Source organism: Nomascus leucogenys, chromosome 20 (assembly GCF_006542625.1).
Source record: "Nomascus leucogenys isolate Asia chromosome 20, Asia_NLE_v1, whole genome shotgun sequence".
Classification (NCBI taxonomy): domain Eukaryota; kingdom Metazoa; phylum Chordata; class Mammalia; order Primates; family Hylobatidae; genus Nomascus; species Nomascus leucogenys.
The window spans coordinates 33,967,796-33,988,816 of NC_044400.1; the positions used below are offsets into that span (position 1 = coordinate 33,967,796).

Below are 21,021 nucleotides of genomic sequence, written 5' to 3' on the forward strand. Positions count from 1 at the left end.
AGCAATATCCTGTTTCTATAAAAAATCAAAAATAATTAGCCAGGTGTAGTGACATGCACTTGTAGTCCTTGCTACACGGGCGTCTGAGGCATAAGGACTGCTTGAGCCCAGAAGGTCAAGGCTACAGTGAGCCATGATGGTACCACTGTACTCCAGCTGGGCAACAGAGTGAGTGAGACCTTGTCTTTAAAAGAAAAAAAAAAAAAAAAAAAAAAAAAAAATCAGTGCCTTGGCTGAGAAACAGCCATTTTGTTTTTTTAAACTACATCAGAGAAGTGGCTAATTAATAATAATCCAAGTACATGGAATCTTAAATTCAGCCGAAAAAAAAAATAACCTAGCTGGTGTAATGACTCATGCTTGTAATCCCAGCACTTTGGGAGGCCAAGGTGAGTAGATTACTTGAGCCCAGGAGTTTGAGACCAGCCTGGGCAACATGGCAAAACTGTGTCTCTATTAAAAATACAACAATTAGCCAGGCATGGTAGCTTGCACCTATAGTCCCAGTTACTCAGGCGGCTGAGGTGGGAGGATCACTTGAGCCCAGGAGGTTGAGGCTGTGGTGAGCCAAGATCACACACCACTGCACTCTAGCCTGGGTGACAGAGTGAGACTCTGTCTCAAAAAGATCTAAATACAGTGACTTATTCCATTTTTCAAAATGTTATTCCACTAGTATTTCTTTTTAAGAATTCATAATATTAGCTAACATCAGCATAAGATTTTACAGCTTTATGTACAACTCTGAAGAAAATCTTCAATGAGAATACTACTTATAAGGTGAATTTTTTTTACACAACTAGGAGCTTTTAAAAAAGATAACACTTCTCATTATGTGCAAATGAATACTAGGGCTGTTGATGTATCTTTTTTTTTTTTTTTTTGAGACAGAGTCTCACTCTGTCGCCCAGGCTGGAGTGCAGTGGCGCGATCTCAGCTCACTGCAAGCTCCGCATCCCAGGTTCACGCCATTCTCCCGCCTCAGCCTCCTGAGTAGCTGGGACTACAGGCGCCCACCACCACGCCTGGCTAATGTTTTTGTATTTTTAGTAGAGGTGGGGTTTTACCACGTTAGCCAGGATGGTCTTGATCTCCTGACCTCGTGATCCACCCGCCTCGGCCTCCCAAAGTGCTGGGATTACAGTGAGGTATATTATTTCTAACATTTACAGTGACCCTGAAACTGTAAGTTCTAAGCAACTCATATTATTAATACAAAGAAGAAACGAATGCCTAGAGAAATTATAAGACGACAAAGCCAGTGGCAGAGAAAGGATTTAAACCCAAATGTATTTCTTTTGTCCAAACCACCTTCTGTGCAAAAATTTAAAATTACCTGAAGTCTTTCCTTCAGGCTGAGGCTGTTGAGTACCCATTGGTGCAGGCTGAAGCCCTTGTGTGTTGATTGGGGTTGCTGAGTGAATTCCCTGTGTGCCAAGTGGTGCGGGTTGTATCCCTGGGGTCCCGATGGGGGCCGGCTGGATGCCCTGGGTACTGATGGGTGCTGGCTGGATCCCTTGAATATGTCGAGCATGCGATGCATCCACTGTCATCAACTGCATGGGGTTTAGGTGGACGGTAGACGCTACCCCCACACCAGTCTGAGCTGTGATGGCAGAGTTTGGAGCCTGAGCTGAAACTAAAAATGATGCAAAAGGTAACTACAAGAAGGTTAGCTTCATTCCACACAGCCCACATAAAGAGAAAAACATTAAAATAAAAACAGATTTCTTCCACTGTATAAGATCTAAATCCATGGTTTGAAAAAAAATAAACACTGTTACTTGAAACTTAATATACTTGGGATTGTTATTTCCTTTCACTTCCTACCAATATGATGTTGTCTTTCTAAAGATTACTAGAAATATGATTAAAACAAGAAAAAAGGCAATCAGCTATTAAATTGCAAATCTTAGCCAGGCAACTGTGCTAAATAATTAATATAAAACGTCAGAAATACAACCAGAGGTCCCAGGTCAACAACCTCTGCTTTAATTGATGGAGCCACTATCACAGGCGGTTTTGAAATACAGTAGTTATGAATTTCAAATGGCACGTATCCACCAGAAAGAGAGAACAAGCAAGTGTCCTGTGTCCTACAAGGCAAACGCCCCATCTACTGTGTATATTAAAAAAAAAAAAAAGAAAACAAGAGCATTCACAGAAAGCAACAAAAAAGGAGGAATTTCTCACTATCTTTGGAAAGAAAATAAACACAGAGGACTTTTTCCTCAGTCATCAAACCAATCCAGAGATGTAGGAACTTGTTTTCAAAGCTATTTAAATATCTTACACTTATAAACTGCCTTTTCCCTAAATAAACAAGTATCTTATAATGTTTGAAATTTTAGACCAGCACTGTTCAATGGCATAGTGGGTCACCCCCACAACTTTAAATTTGCCAGTGGCTACAATACAAAAGTAGAAAGAGTCCGGTGTGGTGATTTGTGCCTATGATCTCAATGGAGACTGAGGTATGAGGAATGCTTGAACCCAGGAGTTGGAGACCAGCCTGGGCAACATGGCAAGACCCCATCTCCATAAAAAAATTAAAGAATTAGCTTGGCATCATAACACATGCCTGTGGTTCCAGCTACTTAGGAGATTGAGATGGGAGGATTCCCTTGAACTTAGGAAATTGAGGAGGCAGTGAGGTATGATTGCACCACTGCACCCCACCCTGAGTGACAGAGAAAGACTGTCTCAAAAAAAAAAAGTAAAAGAAGGCCGGGTGCGGTGGCTCACGCCTGTAATCCCAGCACTTTGGGAGGCTGAGGCGGGTGGATCACGAGGTCAGGAGATCAAGACCATCCTGGCTAGCATGGTGAAACCCCGTCTCTAATAAAAATACAAAAAATTAGCCGGGCGTGGTGGCGGGCGCCTGTAGTCCCAGCTACTCGGAGAGGCTGAGGCAGGAGAATGGCGTGAACCCCGGGGGGCGGAGCCTGCAGTGAGCAGAGATTGCGCCACTGCACTCCAGCCTGGGCGACAGAGCGAGACTCTGCCTCAAAAAAAAAAAAAAAAAAGTAAAAGAAACAGGCCAGGCACGGTGGCTCACGTCTGTAATCCCAGCACTTTGGGAGGCTGAGGCAGGTGATCATTTGAGAGCAGGAGTTCAAAACCAGCCTGGTCAACAGGGTGAAACCCCATCTCTACTAAAAACACAAAAATTAGCTGGGTGTGGTGGCGCATGCCTATAATACGATCCACTGGGGACAGTGAAGCAGGAGAATCGCTTGAAGCTGGGAGGTGGAGGTTGCAGTGAGCCAAGATCACACCACTACACTTCAGCCTGGGCAACAGAGTGAAACTCTGTCTCAAAAAAAAAAAAAGAGACAGACCAAATTAATTTTGATCATACATTTTATTTAACCCAATATATTAAAAATATTACCATTTCAATATGTCATTAATAAACATTTTTTTTGAGACAAGGGTCTCGCTTTCTTGCCTAGACTTGAGTGCGGTGACGCAAACAACATGGCTCACTGCATTCTCAACCTCCTGGGGTCAAGCAATCCTCCTGCCTCAGCCTCCCAAGCAGCTGGGACTACAGCATGCACCACCATGCCTGGCTAATTTTTCTATTTTTGGTAGAGACTAGGTCTCATCTAGCTTGATTTCAAGCGACCTTCCTCCTCAGCCTCCCAAAGTGTTAGGGTTACAGGCGTGAGCCACTGTGCCTGGCCTAAAAATTCTTAACAAGATATTTTACATCCTCTTTTCTATATTATGTCTTCAAAATCTAGGGTATATTTTACTCTTCGAGTGCATCTCACGAATTTTTATCAGAAATGCTTAATCTATATTTTGATTTCACAAAGCCTACAACTGAAAAAGTAGTTTTGCATTGCTAAGTTGTTCCAAACATACTTGAAATTTCTCGAAATTAAACAAAATTAACAATCGAGGTTTTCATGTACTAACCTACTTCAAGTGCTCTGTGGCCACACATGCCGCTGGCTGCCATACAGCACCGTGTGGCAGGAGGGCAATGTCCACAATCCAGGCAACAATAACACTTTCTTTTGTCTTTTTGCTTTTTGAGACAGGCTCTCACTTTGTTACCTAGGCTAGAGTGCAGTGGCGCCATCATGGCTCACTGCAGCTTCAACCTCCTAGGCTCAGGCAATCCTCCTACCTCAGCTTCCTTAGTAGTTGGGACTAGAGGCACACACCACCATGCCTGCCTAATTTTTTAATTTTTTGTAGAGATAGGGTCTCCCTATATTGCCCAGGCTGGTCTCAAACTTCTGGGCTCAAGTGATCTGCCCACCATGGCCTCCCAAAGTGCTGGGATTACAGGCATCAGCCACAGCGCCTGGCCCCAGGTAATAAGGCTTTTTTTTTTTTTGAGATAGTTTCACTCTGTCACCCAGACTGGAGTGCAGCGGCACAATCGTGGCTCACTGCAGCAGCCTCTGCCTCCGAAGTTCAAGCGATTTTCCTGCTTTACCCTCCCAAGTAGCTGGGATTATAGGCATGTGCCACCATGCCTGGCTAATTTTGTATTTTTAGTAGAGATGGGGTTTCTCCATGTTGGCCAGGCTGGTCTCGAACTCCTGACCTCAAGTGATCTGCCTGCCCTGCCTCTGCCTCCCAAAGTGCTGGGATTACAGGCATGAGCCACTGCGCCTGGCTGGAAATAAGGCTTTCTGATGCCCAGAGTGACCTGAGGGTCCCACAGGAAAAGACTACACAGACTCTGACATTTAACGATTGTTTTTCCTGGATTAGCAAAAAGAACACTATTCACAGGTCATGATGGTGAGAGGAGAGCATAACCGAACTAAAAAACATAGAACTGGTACACCAAATCCCTGTGACATGCAATTTATCAATATAACAAACCTGCACAAAGTACCATGGAACCTAAAGTAAAAGTTATTATAAACAAACCTTTATAAATTTTTTAAAAATACAGTCAAAATTTGCATAAAACAATGGAAACCCTATAAAAGTGCAGCTCTATTCATTGTAACTACTGTCATTTTAAGGAGTAACAAAAATTGTTAACATGAGTATCCTCAGGGTAGCATAATACTATGCAAATATCACTGAGTAACAACATTTTATAGATCACAAAGATGATTATTTAAGACCTTCAAGCTTCACGTTTTATCTCAATCTGAAAACAGAAGCTGAAATAATTAATCCCATACTAAAAATAACCCCTCATCAATTTCTACGTTATTGTTGGCAAAAGTTAAACTGAAAAGTCATCTAAAAAGCAGGGCTCATACCTGGATACTGTCGGATAGTGGACACAGAACTGGTGATTGGGGTGTAGGTATGTGCCGCCAGTGGGTATGCAGAAGGGGGGTAAGTTGGCAAAAAATACTGGAACTGAACGGGAACAGACGGTCTAGAGACAGAACAGATGATAGCAAACAAAATAGTCATTTTCTTTTTCACTTTCAAATGATCCTGTACCCCCGCTCCTCTTTGTATCCTTCAGAACTGTCAAACGAGCTTTGCTCAAATTGTGTCCCAAACAAACTCTTACATCACAGGACACACACCAAGAATGCAAAACTTAAAAAATAAAAAAAAAAAAGTGGATACTATAAATAACTATATCAATACATGTAAAAACATAGATAATATTCTATGGGTGATTTTTGAGAATAAGTCTGAAAACCAATTCACAAAAACTCGGTAATCAAAAATTCCCTGCTCAATTCCTCATGAACTACACTCAACTCAAATTGGTTTTACTGGCCAATTTCATTAAAAATACAAAAAACAAATAATCCCAATTTCATTCGAACTGCTTCAGAAACAATGGAAAGAAGAAATGGGATCCAATTTATTTTTATTTTTTTAGAGACAGGGTCTTGCTATGTTGCCCAGGCTGGAGCATAGTGGTTATTCACCAGTACAATCATGGCACACTATAACCTTGAACTCCTAGGTTCAATCAAGCCTCCTGCCTCAGCTGCCTGAATTCTGGGACTACAGACATAGCCTTGATACTAATATTGGAATGGGAGAATATGACAAAAGAAAGATTATAAACAAATCTCACTACAACAACAAAAAAATCCTACATAAAATTGAATTAAGTACCATATAAAGTTAAATACATCATGATCGAATAAAGTTTATCATAGGGAGAGAAATGCTTCAACATCAAAGTGTCTATTCACGTTTTAGATAAATTTTAAAAATTAAAAGAGAACAATAATTTAAAACATAAAAGATAAAAATATTCGACAGCAGTCAATAGTTATTCATGATATAAATGCCTAAGAAAATAAAAGTAGGCCAGGCACAGTGGCTCATGCCTGCTATCCTAGCACTTTGGGAGACTGAGGCAGGTGAATCACTTGAGCTCAGGAGTTCGAGACCAGCCTGAGCAGCCTGAGCACTCTGGGAGGCTGAGGCAGGCAGATTACTTGAGGCCAGAAGTTCAAGACCAGCCTGGCCAACATGGCGAAACTCCGTCTTCTACTAAAAATACAAAAATTAGCCAGGTGTGGTGGCACACGCCTATAATCTCAGTTACTCAGGAGGCTGAGGCACGAGAATCACTTGAACCTGGGAGGCAGGGATTGCAAGAGCCGAGACTGCACCACTGCACTACAGCCTGGGCAACAGTGTGAGACCTCATCTCTACAAAAAATAAAAAAACTTAGCCAGGCATGATCGCATGTGCCTGTAGTCCCAGCTACTCGGGAGGCTGAGGTGGGAGGATCATTTGAGCCCGGAAGTCGAGGCTGCAGTGAGTTATGATGGTGCCACTGCACTCCAGCCTGGGCAACACAGCAAGACCCTGTCTCAAAAACAAAACAAAAAAACAAATGAAAATGATAAGACCCTCTTGCTTTCCCCTCAAACTGTCCTTATTTGTAGGCAAAATAAACATGTACATAGGAAATTTATAAATCTATAAACATTTAGAGCTAATAATTTAAAGAATTATTTAGAGAATCTATAAACATTTAGAGCTGATAGGAGTATTCAACAAGGTGGATGGACATATCAATGTATCAAAATCTGTAAGCATTCCTAGACACAAATGATCAAATTAGAACACTTAACAATAACTTGCTTTTGAAATTACTTTGTGCATACTGTATAGGGTTCTTTATGGGAGACGCAGATACAAACATGGAATGGGGGAAGCGATGGGGTTGAACTAGAGGTATCAGCATGAACTCAAATGTTCTTAAAATATTATATACTTTCTACCTCTGCCTGCTCAAAGGGCCTAGAAGAATGACAACCCATAGCAACAAGCAGGGCTAATGCCCAGATCTTGGTTTGTAAATGACAAAGGGCTCCTTGGAGAAACAGCAGATTTCAGAGCCAGACAGATAAAGTTCAATAGGAATCTAGAATATCTCATCATTGGAAAATAAGGAAAGGCTAGAATAGAGGGGATGTGGCGAAATCCACAGAAGCAGACAGAAAGAACCCCCAAGGACCAAATGAGATCATGTGAGCACCAAAATAGATGATAGCAATGGATTCTAATAACGAATAAAAGCAAATCTACAAGGCTGAGCCAATTAAAAAACAATAAAATGCTCAACATAATAAATAAATGGGGGTGGATAAGAGAAAGTTTCTTTACATCAGAATGCCAGGTAATATATATAGACAACGTGTTAGAAAAACTCACTATTTTGCAACTATCATATTAATAATTGATTCAGCCAGGAATTAATAATAGATCTACAACTATTGAATGAACGTTTACTGGATAACAGGATATTTATACTCAGATATTTTCATATAAAAACATGCTTTTATCGCTTCTCGGCCTTTTGGCTAAGATCAAGTGTAAAACATGCTTTTCCAGTAGAAAAAACCGGCAAACATCACCTTCACTAAGTAATGAATGTTAACATAACCAATACGGGAAAAACAGACAGCATGAGCTCTCTGATGCAATGGGAAGAACACACTGCTTACCTGGTATAACCTGAATGTAACCATGAAGAAACAATGTGACAGTATCTAATTCCCCAAAACAACCGGCCTCTCCACACTCTTCAAAAAGAGAAGGGAGAGCTCGGAATCCTTTTAGATAGCTGTACCGCGGTGACGTCAAAGAATGTCTTTACTCTTCTGTGCTACAAATGGAGGTACTTATGGATAAATGGTCATAATGCTGCAACCCTTACTCTCAAAATGGCCAAAAAATATTAAACACACAAACCCCAAAAAATGGATACTAGGAAAACATCCATCAAAAGGAGACTGGCTTGAAAAAAATCGCACATAAAAAAGGAATTATACGAAGTGTTACTTTTGGGGGAAAATCTGAAAACATGAGTAATAAACATAGGCCATATTTGTGGGACACTTTGTTTTATGCTGATAAAGCAGAACGATTAATGACAGTGAGGCAGAATAACTGACACGCGGCCTCCTACCTGTTGTCACTTCGGGTTTCCATGGCCACAGGATTGGGAGAGGCCCGATGCCCGGAGATGGGAATCAGGCTGCTCCTCTCGGCAGGGTAGTCTGGCTGGATCCGAGGAGAAGTGTGCGTGATCTGCTGGGGCACCACCTTGGCTGCAAACAGTAAACGCCAATTCCATGACCATTCTACACTTTTTTTTGGCATGCCAAAACATTCTTGGCTAGCAGCAATCTTAGGAAAGCAAACAATTAAAATAAGCCTGGATTTTTAATCAAAATAAAAAATGAAAAATAAGTATAAAGTTTAACAGAATTATTTCAATCCTATCATTCACTGATATATTCCTACTGTTATTAAAGCAGGGTTCAACATTAATACTGAAACAAAGATAGAAGTGACCAGGCTCTTTTCTCCCAACCTGGCTTTTTAATGACCTGTTTTTAAAAGGGGTAAACTGTTTAAAAAGTAAATAGGCCAGGCGCGGTGGCTCACATCTGTCATGTCAGCACTGTGGGAGGCTGAGGCGGGAGGATCGCTTGAGTTCAGGAGTTCAAGGCTACAGTGAGCCGTGACTGCACCACTATGCTCCAGCCTCACTCACAGACTGAGACCCTCTCTCAAAATAAATAAACACAATTTTGGATTAAAAAATGGAAAAAAACTCAAAAACCTTAGATTCTACTCTAGGTCCATAATTTAAAAATGCAGCTAATTAGCAATGAGAAGACCACTTTAATTCCCAAGTCTGTTTCTTTACCTATAAGGACACCTTCTCTAGATCACTTAATAATTTCTAAGGTCCTTTGAATGGCCTACGATTTTATATAATACTTTAGAGCAAAATCACAATCAATGACCATAGAGTTTTCAAATTCAATCTGAGGCTCCAAATGTGTACTCCTTTAAAACTTGCAATCCAATTTTGTTTGGAAGGTATAGCTGAACTAGAATATATTTGACACTATTTTTTATAGATCTATCTATTAACAGTATGCCTGGGAATTCAGAAAGAAAAGCCGTGATCTATATCAGAAATATAGACAGACAGCTTCCATCTGTGTAAAAACCCGTTACACCAGTGAGAGGCACATTAACAAAGAGACTAGACTAGGAGGATGCCAACATATTACCCTAAATGCAGAGCATTTAACACCAAAGGTAAGCTGCACAGACCCACTGTGATGCCCAGCCAGCTCCTGTGGGAGGCAGCTGGAGAAGTTTTTGGAGGGTGATAACAGGAATGCCCATCTGACCACTGAAGATCGCATCTATTGGCCAATGCAAAGAGAAGTTGGCATGATAGGGTTTTCCACCAGGGAGGTAAGCAGTGGGGATGGTGAGCAGGGAGCAACTAAGCCTTGGTTTTTCACTGAGCCCCATGAAAGGTGGGAGAAAATGATGCTTCCAGTAGGAATGAAGCTGCCATGTGACAGAGTAGCTAACCAGTGGTTGGTAACCAGACACACCCCACCACTCAGCCATTAATTTAAATCTTTACTTGTTTTCTAATTTAGAAAGCCATAAAGGCTGGGTGCGGTGGCTCATGCCTGTAATCCCAACACTTTGGGAGGCCGAGGCGAGCGGATCAATTGAGGTCAGGAGTTTGAGACCAGCCTGGCCAACATGGTGAAACCCTGTTTCTACTAAAAAGACAAAAATCAGCCAGGCGTGGTGGTGCGTGCCTGTGATCCCAGCTACTCGGAAGGCTGAGGCAGGAGAATTACTTGAACCTGGGAGACTGCAGTGAGCTGAGATCATGCCACTGCACTCCAGCCTGCATAATGGAGTGAGACTCCATCTCAAAAAATAGAAAAAACCATACATTCTCAATAATTAAATAAAAACCAAGGAACTATAGCACAGAAAACATTAAGTCTGTCATAATGTTATCTTCAAAACTTATCCCTATTTTCTGAATAATGTGATAAACAGATTTTGCTTTCTATAATCCTGAGAACATGATCATATGTTGATCAGAACATGAAGAAAATAAGAATGGTATTCTATTGGAATAGAGGCAAAAACCTTATACTTGTGATTTATTAGGCTTTTTTTCTGAGTCAACATATTCCTAATAAGAATAGCTGAATTTGGATTTAATATCACCTGGAGAGGGTAAGCTCACTTGGAAAAAGTCACTTAGGTGATTTTAATATGTATGTTTTACTTCCCAACTTGAAAATCAGTGGTCTAGGGTTATATCAGGTTTCCCTTCTCAACTGAGCTACCTTTCTTAGAGAGATCCTATTATAATTCAGAAATAATGGGGTTAGCATAAAAGAGAAAAACAAAATGACAGCATAAACCCCATGGAACATAGAATACCTGTATGTACGTTTCCTGGTACTTTTTAGTGAGTCTACTTCCACAGTGGGATCTCTCAGGAAGATAGAAGGACATTCACAAGAACCAATCTCTAAAATATTCTTCATGGTGGAGGGTCAGGAGGAAACTAGACAGTCCCTCTGGGCCACAATGGCCCCTCTTTATTGGTCTGACTTTCGATCATAGATACAAATACCCGAGTGAGGCTCCTGACTTGATAAAGGTTAAGCGTCTGGGCTTGGCTCTGCCATGATAGCACTCAGGAGAGCTGATGACGCAGGCAGAGGAAGGAAATGGGCTGAAGTGGCAATATGGACAATTTACTACCTTTTCAACAGGTGTTAATGCTAAACAGATACAAAAAAAATTCTTTTGACAAATATGAATTAAATTCAGAAGGTTACGGGAAAAATTTGGTCTCTCCAATGGCAAGTCATAGTGAGCAGTGATGCAGAAAAGACCCAGTAGCAGCACCCTCTGTGCTAAAAGACTTCCGTGAGGCTGAGCACCTACTTAAGGGCTGGTGTAGGCTAGTCACCCTAGAACAGGAGTAGGGACTTCCTGGGTACTACCATTATTCCAGAAAATGGGCTTCAAAGTTTGCTCAGAGGGGCTGGAACCCACACTTTATGTCCAGTCACCAGTATGTCAGGGTGTCCTCTTCACAAAAAGCAGTCTTATCTCGGCTGAGTGCGGTGGCTCACACCTATGTAATCCCAGCATTTTGGGAGGCTGAGGCGGGCGGATCACAAGGTCAGGAGATCGAGACCATCCTGCCTAACATGGTGAAACCCCGTCTCTACCAAAAAAAATACAAAAATTAGCCGGGCGTGGTGGTGGGTGCCTGTAGTCCCAGCTACTCAGGAGACTGAGGCAGGAGAATGGCGTGAACCTGGGAGGCGGAGCTTGCAGTGAGCCGAGATCGCACCACTGCACTACAGCCTGGGTGACAGAGCAAGACTCTGTCTCGGGGGAAAAAAAAAGCAGTCTTATCTCTAAGTGGATGCTATGGCAGCTGTCCTGTATGTATCTTTTGAGAGTAGAGAACAATAAGATGACATGCTCTTCACTATAAAAGCAAGGCAGAGACAATACTAGAAACTATTAATAAAGCCTATAGCTGGCAGGCTAATGAAAGCTGTGTTCTGCCTCGGAGGCCACAGTCCCTGCTTCGGATGCTATGGCAGTGAGATATCAGTCCCCTGCATAGGTGTCGGCAACCTATGGTCTATAGGCCAATCCAGCCTGCTGTCTCATGAACTAAGAATAAGTTAACACTTTTAAATGGATGAGGGCAAAAAGATCAAAAGAATATTTTGTGACTCACGAAAATGATATGAAATTCAGGCCAGGATCAGTGTCTCGCACCTATAATCCCAGCACTCTGAGAGGCTGAGAGTGGAAGGACTCCTTGAGGCCAGCAGTTTGAGAGCAGCTTGGGCAACACAGCAAAACCTTCTTTCCACAAAAAAAAAAAAAATTTTCTTCTTGAGACGGAGTCTCCCTCTGTCACCCAGATTGGAGTGCAGTGGCACGATTTCAGCTCACTGCGACTTCCGCCTCCCAAGTTCAAGCAATTCTTCTGCCTCAGCCCCCCGAGTAGCTGGGAATACAGAGGCATGTGCCACCACACCCAGCCAATTTCTTTTTTTATTTTTATTTTTAGTAGGGATGGGGTTTCACCACGTTGGTCAGACTGGTCTCGAACTCCTGACCTCAAGTGATCACCCTGCCTCAGCCTCCCAAAGTGCTGGGATTACAGGTGTGAGCCACTGCTCCCAGCCTACAAAAAATTTTTAAAAATTAGCCAGAGGCCGGGCGTGGTGGCTCACACCTGTAATCCCAGCACTTTGGGAGGCCGAGGTGGGCAGATCATGAGGTCAGAAGTTCAAGACCAGCCTGACCAATATGGTGAAGTCCTGTCTCTACTGAAAATACAAAAATTAGCCAGGCGTGGTGGCATACACCTGTAATCCCAGCTACTCAGGAGGCTGAGGCAGGAGAATTGCTTGAACCCAGGAGGCAGAGGTTGCAGTGAGCTGAAATCGTGCCACTGCACTCCAGCCTGGACAACAGAGTGAGACTCCGTCTCAAAAAAAAAAAAAAATTAGTCAAGTATGGTGGCATGTACCTGTAGTCCCAGCTAATGGGGAAGCTGAGGCATAAGGATAGCTTGAGCCCCAGTTACAGTGAGCTATGACTATGCCACTGTACTCAAGCCTGGATGACAGCAAGACCCTTTCTCTTAAAAAAAAAAAAAAAGAAATCAAATTTCTCCATCCATAAGCAGAGTCTCATTGGCGCACGGTCACACCCATCTGTTTACATACTGTCCACAGTTACTTTCACGACACAGAGTTGAGCAGTGGTGACACACACCTACGTGGTCTGCAAAGCCTAAAATGTTTATAGAAAGTGTGCAAATCCCTGATCTTGATGACTGAAGTTGAACTGCCAAAAACTTTCCAGGGATTTTTAAAAAATTCAAAGTATACGTATACTTAGAGAATAAAGAAAGCCTAGAAGAAATTCTAGGATGGGTGTGATGTACTAGGGGGCAGCACTCACATGAAAACCTGGGGAACACGCTTGAGCTTTGGTGTTCTTCCCACTATTGTGTCACTGAGAAACTTTCCCTGAACAATCTGTCAAAGTATACAAGTTTTCCCCATTCCAGATCTTTGCTTCTCCTATTGTTTTTGTCTATGTCAGTATTGCTTATTTTTATAAAAGGTATAGTTTGATAAGAAAGGAAGTCAAAACTAAAGTTTGAGTACTCAAGAACTGTTATAGTCTTTTTCCCCTACCATCAATGCCAAGTCTGTATGATACATAATATTACAAGTCATATTCAGTGTTGCTTTGAAAATAAACAATTGGGCCGGGCGCAATGGCTCATGCCTATAATCCCAGCACTTTGGAAGGCTGAGGCGGGCAGATCACGAGCTCAAGACCAGCCTGGCCAACGTAGCGAAACCCCGTCTCTACTAAAAATACAAAAAAATTAGCCAAAAATTAGCATGGTGATGTGTGCCTGTAGTCTCAGCTACTCGGGAGGCTGAGGCAGGAGAATTGCTTGAACCTGGGAGGTGGAGATTGCAGTGAGTTGAGATCGCGTCACTGCACTCCAGCTTGGGCAATAGAGTGAGATTTAAGGAAAGAAAAAGAAAAAAAAAAAAAAGGAAATCAACAATTGTAAAAATCAATACTAGCCATCACCATGAAGGCCTAGTCTGAGGGGTTACAGCACTCCTGGTAAGCTTCTGTCCGAAAGCAGCATGCCACTTACCGACTGGGATGTTTGAGGTGGTCACAGCAGTAGCATGGGAGGAATGGGAGGGCACTGTCATGGTAACAATGGTACTCGTGGGAGCTTGCGTGTGTGACACAGATCCTGAAATAGGGGAAAAAAGGAAATTCTTTAACAAGAACTTCTCTGCACACGTTACAGATTCTCAAAAACCTGGGAAATCTCTTGGAAAAAGTTAAGAGAATTTTTCTAGCCCGTTGTTTTTCTCTGACTGAAGGTGAGAAATGAAAAATTAACCCACTACTCTTGCCTCCTTTTTCCCCAGTAGAAGGAAGAGGAGGGTCATGGACTTACCAGCTGTGGTCGCTGAAGGAATGGTGTTGGTTGCCAAAATAGGTGCTACTGTGGCTGCAGCCACTGGTGTGCCAGTACTGAAGATTGTTTTCTGTGAGGGAAACCCCACAACACAGTTATAAGAACATTACCCACTGCATCCAGGGTAAACGCAATCAATGCCTTCAGTATCACCAGGCCCTCAGCACATTTTGCCCACTTTTGGTTTTACCCAACAAAGTACACAGGTGGTTCTCCACCTTTGGTTTTACCTGAGCCATTGTATGAAGCTGCTGTTTTGGCGTCCCTAATGCAGGGTGAGATGGTAGTGTGATTCTTGTTGTGACATCTCGTGACTGGGCAGGACGCTGAATACTGATTGCTGCAGATGGTGGATGCTGGATAGACAAAGTTGGCCTACTGAACAGATAACAAAGACACAATGCAGACAGGCAAGGTCATTTACAATCTTCTGCTAGGTTACAGTCGTGCAAGTTATACTTTTTCATAGGTCTATGAAGTTCAGAGTTAAATCAATACTTGGTCTTTAATCACACCAATGTGGCAAAAGGTGCACTGAGTTTGTCTCGTTTTAAAAGGCATCAATTTGTACCACAAACTGAAGAAATTAACCCTTAGTTGTTCTCAGTATCCTTGATGTAGTTAATCAACACTCCGTAACAAACTTGAGTTAATATCATTATAATAATTGCACTTCAGGTCAGGTGCAGTGGCTCACACCTGTAGACATAGTGCTTTTGGGGGGCACAAAGGCTGGAGGAAAGCCTGTGCCCAGGAAGTCAAAGTTACAGTGAATGATGACTGTGCCACTGTACTCCAGCCTGGGGGACAGAGTAAGACCTTGTCTACATAAAAAATAACATAAAATAATTGCACTTAACTCTATGGATAAATCTGAAAATATACTATAAATTTACATGCTATAAGTTTTTGACAAACTTCCTGAAGAAAGATCAGAGACAATTTGGATTAACAGCAGCTTAAACTATGACCCTAGAAGCATGGACCTTCCCCCTAATTTTACATCATTCCTTAGCAAATGTAAGAACACTCCTAAAATGATAAAAAGTTAGTTATGACTGCCTCAGGATTGGAAGGGAAATCAACACAGAATGCCAAATTAATTGGTAGCAAGCTACTGAAACGGCAACACTGGCAAGAAAATTTGACAATATAACAGAGTTGGCTATTCAAATCAAGGCGAGGCCACACACGGCAGCTCACACCAGTAATCCCAGCAGGAGGACTGCTTAAGCCTGGGAGGCCAAGGCTAAAGTGAGCTGTGATCACACCACTGCACTCTAGCCTGGGCAACAGAGTGAGACCCTGTCTCCAATAAAATAAAATAAAATACAAAAGAATCACTGTGACATTCAAACACATTGCCACTCTGGTTAGTGGGATCTAGCTGGAGGACAAAAAGAACTGTGAAGTTAGTTACTTCACAGTAGAGGCTGAGGGAGGAGAATCGCTTGAACCTGGGAGGCAGAGGCTGCAGTGAGCCGAGATTGTACCACTGCACTCTAGCCGGGGTGACAGAGCAAGAGTCTGCCTTGAAAAAATAAATAAAATAAAATAAAAAAAAAGAGGAAAATATCAGCAGAAAGACATGACTATCTTTACTACACTGAGTACCTCTGTCCCCAGAAAGAGCCCAAAAGCAATGACACACCAGAAACAATGAACACTTCTAACACCGAGAACTTGGGTTATAAATACTACTCTCCACTAAAAAGAACCAAGGAGAATTAGCTTATTTGAAAACTAAAAACAAAACAAACAAAAAAAAAACAAACAGGAGAAAGCATGAGACATTGTGTAGCAAAAACAATAAAGCACTCAAAGGCTAACAGGAGCCATCAAAAGGAAACTTGGGCCAGGCCTGGTACAGTGGCTCATGCTTGTAATCCCAGCACTTTGGGAGGCCAAGGCAGGCAGATTGCTTGAGTCCAGGAGTTCAAGACTGGCCTAGGCAACATGGCAAAATTCCACCTCTACTAAAAATAGAAAAATTAGCTGGGCATGGTAGCACATACCTGTAGTCTCAGCTACTTGGGAGACCAAAGCGGGAGGATCACTTGAGAGCCCAGGAGGCAGAGGTTACAGTGAGCTGAGACTGTGCCACTGCACTCCAGCCTGGGCGACACATGAGAAGGTCTCAAAAAAAAAAAAAAAAAAAAAAAAAAGAAAAGACACTTGAGCCAGCTCAAAGGGGTTCTCACTAGCCCAATTTGGGGCACTGGGAGCAAAAGAAAGAGACTTTGATTAAAACATTTTGAGGCTGGGCACAGTGGCTCACACCTGTAAGCCCTAGCACTTTGGGAGCTGAGGCAGGAGGACTGCTTGAGCCCAGGAATTTGAGACCAGCCTGAGCAACATGGCAAGGCGCGGTCTCTATGAAAAATAAAACAATTAACCAGGCATCTTGGCATACCTCCCAGGTACTCAGGAGGCTGAGGCGGGAGGATAGCTTTAAGCACAGAGGTTAAGATTGCAGTGAGCTGTGATTGCGCCACTGCAACCTTGACTTCTGGGGTTCAAGGTCTCCTCCTACCTCAGCCTCCTGAGTACCTGGGACTACAGGTGGGCGTCAAGATGTGATTCAGCCTAGGTGACAGAGTGAGACGTTGTCTCAAGAACGACAACAAAAAAAATTCAGTCTGAATATTTAACATCGACAGGTCCATAGTGACTCACCCACACATACCAAAAACAGTCAGAGGGAGTAAGTAAGGTCATTCAGAAGGTGCTCCCTAATCTGTTGTCTTAATCACCATATTACAGATTGAGTATACCTTATCTAAAACATTTGGGATGAGAAGTGTTTCAGATTTTGGAATTATATACTTACAGACTCAGCATCCCCAATCCAAAATGCAGAAATGCTTCAAGGAACATTTCCTTTGAGTGTCATGTCTGTGCTCAAACAATTTCAGATTTTGGCATATTATGGATTTTAGTTTAGGGATACCCAGCTGTGTAGTTCTCCCACAGATCAGCTTTTTTTTGTGTGTGTGTTAACAGCCTGAAAGGCAACTCCAAGGATAGAGCCCCAATTCAGTGATCTGACATCTACAGAAAATATGGGGGTTAAATGATAAATGGACTTGTGATTATCCTCCAGTGTTCAGATGGGTCCTTGTATGACTGGCTTATTTGGAGGACAAGTAGGCAGAGACTACCAGTGTGGTATTTTCTCCTTCTCCTCTCAGAGAATAGTAAGGAAAACAAAAAAGAGAAATACAGTATCCTCCTTTCGCAAAATTAGGAGACATCTGAAATCTCAAACCACGGGACAGAAGAACTGCCAAAGGTAGGGACAACCAAACAGGGACTCAGGAGCCAATGAAGGGAGGACTGCTTTCTTTCCTTTATTTTATTTTATTTTTTTTTAAAGAGATAGATTCTCACTATGTTCTCACTGTTGCCCAGGCTGGTCTTGAACTCCTGGGCTCAGACAATCCTCCTGCCTCAGCCTCCCAAAGTGTAGGATTACAGACATAAGCCACCCTGCCCAGCCTAAAGAGAGAATTTCTGGGGCTATAATTCTGGGGATAAAATCCAGTAATGAAGTATAATGCTTCAAAATGAGGAGCACAAACTGACAGAGAAAACCAAAATCTTTTGTGTAACAGTGGGAATGAAGCTGGCAGTGAAGGAGCATTTGGACCAGTTTCAAGGGTTAAAAAGCAAAAGATCTAGGGTTAAACCAGGAATCACACAGACACAGATAAGCCCCATCTGTGGGGAACAGTGTGCGGGGGACCTAGGGAAGAGAGGCTTTGCCATTTTAAGTGGTCTATCTGCACTGACAGGAGTGGTAATGGCCAACAAAATTCAAACACAGGACACTGAGTCATTTGGAAAATTTATCCAAACCCAGTATATAGTCCAGGCTACAGTAAGAACCAATTACAAATAGGGGATCCAGAATAAAGCCAAGCCAATCAAGATGAATACTCAGAAAGGACCCAAAACAGGATCTATTTAAAGATGCTAAAAGACAAAAGGTGGAACGAAACACACCAGAAGTACTTTCACTATGCAGATGAACGCTGTACCATGAATTTAAAAACTTAATGAAGTAACTGCTTCTATGAAATGGAAACACAAAGCAAAGACATAAGAACTCAGTGGAAATTATGAGAGAACAACAGAAGACAAAATATATGGGCAAAGCTCAAGAGAGAAACAGAAGGCAACTGCTCAGCAGTTTCAAGAATGAAGGCAAAATTAGAAGTGGAACATGAGAGACAATGCTGAAAATGCAGTCAAGGACGGAGAAGAGTACGAAAGCAACATTAAAGGGAACAGTTAAAAAAATTACACAGGAGTGCAAAAAGATTCAACACTTGGGAATCGCCTGTAATCCCAACACTCTGGGAGGCTGAGGTGGGCAAATCACCTGAGGTCAGGAGTTCGAGACCAGCCTGGCCAACATGGCAAACCCCCGTCTACTAAAAATACAAAAATTAGCCGGGGGTGGTGGTGGATATCTGTAATCCCAGCTACTCGGAAGGCTGAGGCAAGAGAATCGCTTGAACCCGGGGGGTGGAGACTGCAGTGAGCCGAGACTGCGCCACTGCACTCTAGCCTGGAAGACAGAGCAAGACTAGGTCTCAAAAGAAAAAAAAAACCAAACTGTTCATAAATATAGTTTTTCTTTTTCTTTTTTTTTTGAGACGGTGTCTCGCTCTGTTGCCCAGGCTGGAGTGCAGTGGCGCGATCTCGGCTCACTGCAACCTCCGCCTCCAGGGTTCAAGCGATTCTCCCGCCTCAGCTTCCCAAGTAGCTGGGATTACAGGTGTCCAGCCCCATGCCCAGATGACAGACAGGGTTTCACCATGTTGGCCAGGCTGGTCTCAAACTCCTGACCTCAAGTGATCTGCCTGCCTCAGCCTCCCAGAGTGCTGGGATTACAGGTATGAGCCACCACGCCTGGCCAATAAATAGTTTTATGCTACAGATTGAAAAGGCACACCATGTTTAGAACAAAACCATAAATAATGGTCATTACAAAATAAATGCTATTAAATTTGCTGATATTCAACGAAAAAGAATCAGGCAATGAGGCAAAAAGACCAAGGCCTTTGTAAGCAGTTAAAAAAAAAAAAAAAAAAAAAAAACAGACTGTGTGCAGTAACATCCAGATCTAGAAGACGGGGGAAAAATTACCCATTAAATAATCATGGAAAGAATATAGAAACAATAAAACAATCAGCCAAACTATTGCCTAAGTATAAATGGGAAATGATTCTCAGCATGTAAACTTTCAAAATATTCGTGCTTTAAAATATGCCCTTTTTGAAGAAAGTGATAGAAAATAAATTTCATTCAACCAAGTAATGACTGAAAAGACAAGGGTCAAAGAACTGACAGATTGAATGTATTTAGCAGAAAAATTAAGATATGACTTATATTTTTCTGGAATTTTACTTTTTCTTCCATACCCTGAACCAATTTCATTATCACTGTTTATCTGGCCCCTTTGAAGGTTTGGTAGAATTCTATGAAACCAAGGCTGGGTGTGGTGGCTCACAGTTGTAATCCCAGCACTTTGGGAGGCTGAGGCAGATGGACTGCTTGAGCCCAGGAGTTTGACACCAGCCTGGGCAACATAGAGGGACCCTGTCTCTACAAAACATTTTAAAATTAGCCAGGCATGGTGCATGGTGGCACGTGCCCATAGTCCCAGCTTTGGGAGGCTGAGGTAGAAGGATCACTTGGGCCTAGAAGGTCGAGGCTGCAGTGAGCCATGATCGAGCCACTGTTCTCCAACCTGGCTGGCGGAGCAAGACCTTGTCTCAAAAAAGAATTCTATGAAACCAGCTGATCTGGTGCTTTTGTGAGAGATAGTACTTAAAATTTTTTTATATTTCTTCTTAGGAAATTGGTCTGTTGAAAAATTTCTATCTTAATTCAAAAAAAGTTAGACATTAGGAATTTATTGTAATTGTAGATATAAAGAGAAAAATCATCTGATTAGGGTTTTTGTCTGTTTAATTCACTACTTGTAGTATATTGCTAGTGTTATATGAGTGAATGCTAAAAATGCATTCAACAAAATTCAATATCCAGGTTTTATTAAAACATTCAACACAATGGAAAAGATACTTTGACAAAACGATTAAAAATAAAAAGCCTACTCCTAGTTTTCATCATACAGTTGGCCCTCAGTATCCATAGGTGCCACATCTATGGATTCAACCAAGCATGGACTGAAAATATTCAAGGGGGAAAACAATTTCCCCAAATTCCAAAAAGCAAAACTTGAATTAGCTGATCACCAAGTACTACATGGAATCCACATGAATGAAGTGATGTGTAGGCATCATAATAGGCACTCTAAGTAACCTGGAGATGATTTAAAATACATGGGAGGAGGTGCGTAGGTTATATGCAAATACTATGCTACTTTGTATGAAGGAACTTGAGCATCCTTGGATTTCAGCATCTGCAGGGGCTCCTGGAGCCAAGACCCCATAGATAGAGATGACTGTATATCCATTTATACCTTGTGAATTTCCTCATACCATCTGAACGTATTAACTTTTATAAAGTTAAAATGAGCAACAACAAATAGTCTATTTTATGTTGGGTAGTTCTGTCTCTTTGTACCTCAGGCAACATATTTATTAATAACTGCCACAAAGTAAAGAATCCCTTTTATTGAAGAGAGAACAAGGATCGGGGGAGTTGAAAACCTGCTTAATGTCAC

General features: G+C 42.1%; 1 protein-coding gene across 11 annotated transcripts in view; it reads right to left on the minus strand.

The window, feature by feature from the left end:
* The window catches only part of SAP130 (Sin3A associated protein 130), a 90,939-nt gene that overhangs the window by 49,426 nt on the left and 20,492 nt on the right, over positions 1–21,021 (minus strand). For 9 of the 11 annotated variants that reach the window (XM_030801090.1, XM_030801085.1, XM_030801089.1 and 6 more), the window contains exons 8-13: positions 14,555–14,702; positions 14,304–14,394; positions 13,989–14,093; positions 8,385–8,526; positions 5,244–5,365; positions 1,337–1,639 (exon numbers count right to left, since the gene is read on the minus strand). In XM_030801090.1, the coding sequence (XP_030656950.1) occupies positions 1,337–1,639; positions 5,244–5,365; positions 8,385–8,526; positions 13,989–14,093; positions 14,304–14,394; positions 14,555–14,702 (911 nt within the window). The remainder of the gene's footprint in view (positions 1–1,336; positions 1,640–5,243; positions 5,366–8,384; positions 8,527–13,988; positions 14,094–14,303; positions 14,395–14,554; positions 14,703–21,021) is intronic. The other 2 variants (XM_030801086.1, XM_030801082.1) reach the window with 1 other exon arrangement.